The sequence below is a fragment of the Chrysochloris asiatica genome, unplaced genomic scaffold (assembly GCF_000296735.1).
Source record: "Chrysochloris asiatica unplaced genomic scaffold, ChrAsi1.0 scaffold00092, whole genome shotgun sequence".
NCBI classification, from domain to species: domain Eukaryota; kingdom Metazoa; phylum Chordata; class Mammalia; order Afrosoricida; family Chrysochloridae; genus Chrysochloris; species Chrysochloris asiatica.
In genome coordinates this window covers 3,356,533-3,364,282 of record NW_006408610.1, presented here as the reverse complement: position 1 = coordinate 3,364,282, position 7,750 = coordinate 3,356,533, and the positions used below count along the sequence as shown (strand labels likewise).

The 7,750-nt window shown below is 51.7% G+C and overlaps 1 protein-coding gene across 1 annotated transcript; it reads right to left on the bottom strand.

Moving 5' to 3' along the window:
- Positions 1-5,175: 5,175 nt before the first annotated feature.
- RPP25 (ribonuclease P/MRP 25kDa subunit) lies at positions 5,176-5,775 on the bottom strand. The gene has a single exon (XM_006866565.1). It carries the CDS (start codon positions 5,773-5,775, stop codon positions 5,176-5,178), a length of 600 nt encoding a protein of 199 aa, XP_006866627.1.
- Positions 5,776-7,750: the final 1,975 nt, after the last annotated feature.

Below are 7,750 nucleotides of genomic sequence, written 5' to 3'. Positions count from 1 at the left end.
GTTTCAAACTGCTGACCTTGCAGTTCACAGCCCGATTTGTAACCACTACGCTACCAGAGCTCATATATATATATATGTAAAGCTCGTTGGGTTTTTGTAGCTGTCTTAGTTGGCCTCACTTCCTTAGGTTTCCTGTCAGAAAACAGGACCCAGGGCAGAGGAATTCTGTGCCTGGAGTCCATTCAGGCTCCCCTAAAGGTACATCCCACATCACTTTCCCAGCACTACGTTTATAAGGCAGCTCATATTGGTGGTGTTGTTAAGTGCCATCTAGTTGGTTCTAACTCATAGCATAATTCTGTATAGGAGCAGGTGGTGGGTTTGATCTGCTGACCTTGAGGTTTGCAGTCTAATCCTTATCTTGCAGGGGCAGCTCATAGCAGTTGTTTAATAATGAGTTTCTCTCCAGATATGTGTTTAAACCATTTATAAACATGAAGAGGATTTAATTTTGTGTTTTCCATACCAGTATGAGTGTGATAATATATATATTCACTCAGGGAATAGCAACTTTCGTTGTCAAAACCACATGAAGACCGTACTAAAACGCATATTCCCAGGTCCCTCTTGGAAAGTCTGTTCCTGTTGGTTTGTAGTTCATCCCAGGCAATCTGCATTTTTAACAAGTGTCTGGGACATTTGAGGAGCCCTGGTGGCACAGTGGGTTAAGCATTTGGCTGCTAATCACAAATTCATTGGTTCAAACCCACTAGCTACTCTTCGGGAGAAGGATGAGGCACTCTGCTAGTGTATAGATTTATAGCCTCAGAAACCCTAAGAATCAATTCTAGTCTGTCCTACGGAGTCGTTATGAATGACTGCAATCGACTCAGTGGCAGTAGGTTTGGGAGCTTTCTGGGTGATTCTGATGATGAGCTGAAGATGGCGAGTCTCGTGTTAGTCCCTTATCCCCACAGCAATCTGACCCCATTTTGCAGATTAGAAAAACTGCGACTCAGAGGGGTAACTTGTCCAGTCATAGTCAGCCTGCCTCCCTCCCAAGCATATGATGTGTTCAATACTACACTGTTGTTAAGTGCCATGCAAGCAGTTCCAACTCACAGAGACCCTGTATAGGATTTCCGAGGAATGGCTAATAGGTTTGAACTGTCAACCTTGCGGTTAGCAGTCCAGTGCTTATCCTTCAGTGCCATACCAGCAATACTACACTAGGCATTACATTTGCTAAGACAAGCCTGCAGAGTACAGACCCTGTCTTCATGCAGGACTGGAATTCTGATGATGGGGCCTTGGCAAATATCTCACATTCCTCTTCCCTAGTCCCACCAAAGGTAGTGAGACTACTATGATGGTCAGGATGTGCCAGAAACACCCAGAGTCCCCATGCCAGATATAAACCCCCACCCCCATGATGACTCTAGCTTCTCCAAAGGGTGGAGGTGGAGTGGGGGAGTCCAAAGACTTAGATGAGGACAGAAACTATTGTCAGAACAGTAGCAACTTCAGCTACTGACCACACAGTTGAACAGTTGTGGACTTTAATGTGACATAAAAACAGTTCAGAGTTAGGATTCTTTATGATTCAATAGTGAATCATTGTTATTATGACTAACTGCGACTGTCACAATTGTAAAGGTAGAAGTTTTGTAACAAAAATGGGGGAGTAGTTAATCTTACAGTCCAGAAACAGAGGACCTTAGGACCATGAAGGGAGAAGAGCACAAACAGAATATGGGACCTTATCCAGAGAAGCATCGACACCAGAGATGGAGGCAGAGATGGGGACATAGAGAAAGGGAGCAGCTGAGGATTCTAGATTCATGGAAAGAGAGGGACTGAGAGCTGGCGGCCAGGAGGCTGACTTGCATTGCAGAATGTGCCCTTTGCTGGTGTAAGTTATTATATATGCCTGAGTGTTTAAAAAAAAAAAAGCTAAAATGAATAGAGAAAAATACTGTTAACTGATGGTATATGGAGGGGATTATAATCATTGTAATGAAACAAAGTATATGATTTGTTGAATGTAAAACTGATGATCTGCCCTCTAAACTTTCACTCAATTCACAATAAAAACTTAAAAAAAAACAATAAAACAATTCAGAAACCTCACTCAGTAAATCTTTATTCATTTAGCCAGCGGGCATCCCGTGTACTAGGAGCTGGACAGGGAACAAGATAACCACAGGCTTATGGTTTAGTGAAGTTCACACTAATGAGTGCACAATTATAAAGTGAAATGTATGTTCTGAGAGGAAGAAACCTGGTCTCCCCAAGGAGAACTTCCTGTTGTTGTTAAGTGCTATCAAGTCTGTTCAGACTCACAGCGCCCCTGTATAAGGTTTCTGAGGTGCGGCTGGTGGATTTGAATCAGCAACCTTGTGGTTAACAGTCCAGTGGTTATCCTACAGCGCCACACCAGGACTCCAAAGCTGAGCATACATACACTACCAGCCATTCCGCGGGAGAAAGATGAGGCTTTCTGCTCCTGTAAAGATTTACAGCCTCAGAAATCCTATAAAGGGTCACTATGAGTTGGAACCTACTTCATGGCCTATAACCACCATCTTGTCTATTTCAACTCATATTGACCCCATAGGGCAGAATAGAACTAGCCTAGCTGTAATCCTTACAGAAGCAGACTGACATACCTTTCTCCAACAGTGACTGGTGTGTTCAAACTGTCAACCTTTTAGTTAGCAGATGAACACTTAACCACTGCACCACAAGGATCCTTCATTGTTGTTGTTTGTGACAGAGTAAGACTGCCAGGTAGCGCTTTTGGTTTGGAATCTTTATGGGAACAGATCACCAGGTGTTTCTTCCTTGGAGACTGTAGATGGATTTGAACCACCAACCTTTTGGTTAGCAGTTAGCCAAAACTTTTGGCTAGCTAAGTGTTATACCAACAAGGCTTCTTCAGTTTACCATCCAAAACCAGAACCAAACCCAGTCATCTAGTTGATTAGGACTCACAGAGACCCTATATAGGGTTTCCGAGACTATAAATCTGTACAGGAGCAGACAGCCTCATTTTTCTCCTGAGGAGTAGCAGGTGGGTTTGCACCACTGACCTTGTGCTTTGCAACCCAACTCCTAACCCACAGCCCATTATCTCTGCCATGGAGTTGATTCCAACTCATAGCGACCCTGTATAGTGTTATATATCTTCACAGGAGTAGGGAATCTCATCTTTCTCCTGTGGAGTGGCTTGTGTGTGTTTGAATCACTGACCTTGGTGATTAGTTATCCATTGCTTATTCTACAGTGTCACGCCAGGACTCCAGAGGGGCATTCTAATGCTCTAAAGCTGGGGAGAAAGGGAAAACAGTATGTTCCCTTTCCCCCACTGTTCCTAGGATGAGTTTGTAGGCTGGGAAACTTACCTAACCCAACCTCCCATCAAAATAGGAAGTCTCTGCAACCTCGCCTTCATGACATGACTGTGGGGGCCTCTGGCTTGCACACTCCTGGTTGCAGAGCACTCAACACTTCAGTCCACAAATGGTCTTAGAAGGCTGGCCCCAGCCCTTCACAGGGTCTTAAAAAGAATAGGAACTTGGGAAGAGCAATCAGTGCCAGGGCCTGAGTAAGGGCAGTGCCCCCTGGTCCAATGCTCAAGCAGAGGTACTAGCAGGGGCGAATGGAGGCGGAGATGGGGGGGGGGGCTTCCTGAAGAGCCCTCCAGTCAGCTGTAGAAGCCACTTATTGTCACCAGCAGGATTTATTTCAGGGTCCTGGCAGCAAAGTGACTTACAATTACCTCCATCCCGATCTCCTCCTTTTCACGGGGGCTGCTGAATTGCATGGAGTGGGGTCTGCTCATGAGATCCTAGGGACATGTGTCCCCATTCTCACCAGAGCTCTTCCAGAACCCCCAGCCCCCATCGCAGCTGATGGGCGGAAAGCTCTGTGACTGTTATCTCTCAGCAGTCAGCTGTGCAGGGCTGGAGGCAGCAGCTTATCAGGAAGCCTGCAGTGATTCACAGTCCAAGTCCCAGCTTCTCTGCTGAATAGTAATTTCCAGCAGCGGATTTGTGCTCTTTTCCCCCTCCCCCAAGGGTGTGCTGTCCTTTCTCAGGGAGAGAGGGGTGTGAAAGGGAGAGCGCCCCCCCCCCCCATAGGAATGGAATGTTCTATGCCAGTCTTCTGAGTAAGGGTGTTTGCTGGCAGAAGACTGCAGACCTAGGGACCCCAGTGGTGGCTACCATTTCTGGGAATGACTCCCTGGAGAGGTCACCACTGCACTTCTTACTTCTCCCAGAAAAGCAAATGTGCTTCTCCCTTTCTTTATGGTGATGCAAAGAGGGATAGACATAGGTCCCCTTCCAGCCACAAATCCCTAAAGCCACAGCTAGTCAGGGAGGGGTAGGGAAGGGAAGGAGTGGGAAGCCAAGGATTGGGTAGCGGGGTCCCTTGCATCCTTCCAAGGCTGTCTAGTCTCTGTGCCTGATCCTGATGATTTGTCCCAAAGGTCAAAGATGCCAGGTCAGAGGGAGTGAGACAACGGACAGGCAGAGCTGCTCTGCAAAGGTTGGTGATTAAGAAAAAAATCTGGGAACAGTGCCATTTTTGTGTTTTATTGAAAGCAAGACTCCAGCTTGTGGGGGGTTCAGGGGAGGAGGCTTGGGTCTCTCTCTCCCTCAGGGTCAACATGCGGAAAGGTGAATGTTAAGTTAGGAGTCCGTGAAGACACCCCTGCCACCATGATCTCAGGTGTCCCTTGAAAGCACGGGAAGGGAAACTATCATGGAGAGGGCCAGAACAGGAAATCACCCACAATTCCATACTCCTCTACTCTCAAGCAGTTCCTTACCCCCTGCCCTCTGATTCCAAGAGTGGGTTGACTTCTAGAACTCTCTATTGCTCATAGACTCAGATATTCATGAATGTTAAGTGTCTTTAACCCTTAAGGGTCTTGAGCAAGGTTCGAGTCCAATTCTCACCATTCCCTCCCTGAGAGATCCCAGACGGAGTCCCCAGTCTTCAGTCAACACAAGAAGAGGGGAAACCACTCGACGAAGCTCCTCTACAATCGTTGGGGATTCTCTTCTGCTGTTCCAGAGAGAGGCTCCTCTATGGTTGCCCTGGCAGTCCATGCTGCCAGTTTGAGGGGCGGTGTCCAGATTATGGGCTCCAGAGGACGGAAGAATGAAAGGCTGAGGGTGCATAGGGGATAGGATCCAGCCCGTCTAGGTGGCCGTGAGCCTGGAGTTCTCAGGCTATCCGGCCCTTGTCCGCAGCACCTGGCTCAAGTTGTGACCGCTTAGCGGAGCCTTCCTCAGTTGCGGGTTCCCCTAGGCTCCTCTTGGGCGTAGGCGCGGCCGATGGTGATGAGGGACCGGGATTCGGGTCTGGGCACTGGTAGCCAGGTAGGTGCGGATCCAGTGCGTCCTTGGAAAGTAGGATAGCGAGCCCGGGCACATTCTTGAGTACACTGAGACTGGTTGGTGACTCTCCTGGAGAATGACCAGGAGTGGGCTCGGGTGGGAGGCTCTGCCACACCTCGCGCACGCTCCGGTAGCGCAGCCGCGTGACCTGGTGCAGGCCCGCCAGGCGGCGCTTGAGGATCTCGGCGCATGTGACGGTCTTGGTGGTGGCCCGACCGCATCCGCTAAAGACGATGGCGCGCGTGGCTGGTTGCGCCATGCTGGCAGTGGCGAAGGCTAGCAGGTTCCGAATCTTGCTGCCCTCCTTGACCCGCATGTGCACGGCGCCAGGTGCCAGGTCTGCGAAGGGGCTGGAGCCCGGGCCCCCACCCTCGGACCCGCCCTCCACCGACGCCTCCTCTGAGCGCACCTTACGGAAGTTCTCCATGCGCCGTCGTCGCCTGGACCGCGGGGACGCGGGCTTCGCCATGGGGCCGCCTTAACCCCTGGGCTGCATGGCGGCCAGTCGCACCCGGCAAGAGCCGGCGGGGGTAGGGTGTGGGGGCTACGTAGACGTTGACGGGCGGCGGGTTGGGACGGCGCAAGCCTCAGACCCCACTTCTTCCTGGTGGGCACCGCTCCACTCTGCCCTCCAGGAGCCCAACGCTCCACGCTTTTAACGGGCTGGGAAGCCCCGCCCCTGTCCCGCCCCTAACTTGGGCCCGCCCCGCCCCAGTCCCTGCCTCTCCGGCCTCTAGGACCAAGTAGCTGTTCTCCGTACCCAGGCTTGGGAGCGTGGCGCACGGTGGGGCGCAGTGTCCGCGCCAGCGGGTGACTGGAGAGGTGAAGTTCCCTTCTAATAGCCATCAGCTCTCCCTGAGCCAACCCTCGTACACCGGCATCCAAAATAAAAACTGCGGTGCAAATGCCGCTTCCAGCCAGCTCCCGAAGCCTTTCCCGGGTCCAACAGGAGGTCTCCCCTAGTTCCCGCCCAGAAAGAGATTTCTGAGCGATCTTGCGGCGGGTGGGGTAGGGGGCGGGGGGCTTCTCCCCTCCCATTCCCCAAGGTTTACCTCCCCTGTCTCTTCCGCTCCCAAGCTGGTTTTTCTCGCCTCAAGGACAGCCTCTGCGCTGTCAGCATAGTACAGGGAGAGTTGGCTCTCTCTCCATTCCGCGACTCCCATCGAACAGCAACGTCTCGGCAGGATGCTCGAGGGGCGGCTGGACCCGAAGGACCTAGTCACGCCTGACCCGGGCTCGAGGTTTCCGGACCTCCGTAATCCCCTGGGGCCTGGAGAATGAGTCGCTGGGACTAGGAGTTCCCCGAGGTGAAAGGGGAAGAGAACAAGGAAAATCCTTTCTCCAGGGGAGTTTGGCTTCTTCCATCCTTGTCTGAAATTTTACTTTTGAAGCCGACATTGCTCTTGGATCCCTATTCCTCTCTGATGGGATTCGTTGTCAGTCAACCTTGGCCGCCACCCTGTGACCCAAATAGGCCCCCTTTTCAAAAAGGAGTCTCGGTGAGGGTAGTTTGGAGAGGGAGAAAGGCGGGGAGTCTTGGGGATGCCCCTCTCCTGGAGCTCCAGGAATCCTAGCGAGCTGGGTGGGATGAGCAGATGAAGGAAGGGAATGATGGACTGTTGGTGGGAGGGAGAGGGTTTAAGAAGGTCTGGCGCTGTGGGATAAGCATTGGACTGCTAACCACAAGACCGGCAGTTCAAACCCACCAGGCGGCGCCTTTGAAGCCGTATTCTGGGTTTCTATGAGTCGGAATGTACTTGACCGCAAACAACAGACCCGCCCCAGAACTACCCTAAGACCTTGCCCTTCATCCTTCCCTCCTCCAGAAACTGAACTGAGGAGGTGGGGGCGACCTCTCCAGGTTGGGGTGACAGCGGAGAGTGGATTCGACTACGACAGGCATGGGGTGAGAGGAGAAGGAGAGCTGGGTCGGGCAGGAAACCCGGAAAGTGCTGGGGCATGACGGTGCCTGTCGGAGCTGGTCCCCAGTCCTAAGAAGGAGCCCTATCCCTCCTCGGCATCCAGTAAGTCCTAATTAGCCCTGCCGTTCAGTATACGGGGCTGACCCCATTATCGCTTCTTAGGGGTGGCTAGAGCCGCTGAACCTCTGCACATCGACGCAAGAATGGCTGATCACGTCCCCGAGACCAAGGATCCTTTGGGCTGCACCGACTCCGAACTGGACTTCAGCCATGCCCCAGCCCCCGATAACCCCCACAGGAACTGCCCTAGGAGCCGAAGGCCCAGCAGCCAGGGCGAGGACTCGAAGACTGCAGCCCATAGCGTGGCGAGGGGATTGCGGACTCCGCAAGATTGGGCGACATTTAGGGTTAGGCCTGAGAAAAAAAAAAAACAACAACTGCCTACTGAAACCGACGTTGGAATCGACTGGTAGGGGAAGA

Coding starts and splice junctions, on each gene's coding strand:
- RPP25 (XM_006866565.1), bottom strand. CDS start 5,775: ATGGAGAACTTCCGTAAGGTGCGCTCAGAGGAGGCGTCGGTGGAGGGC.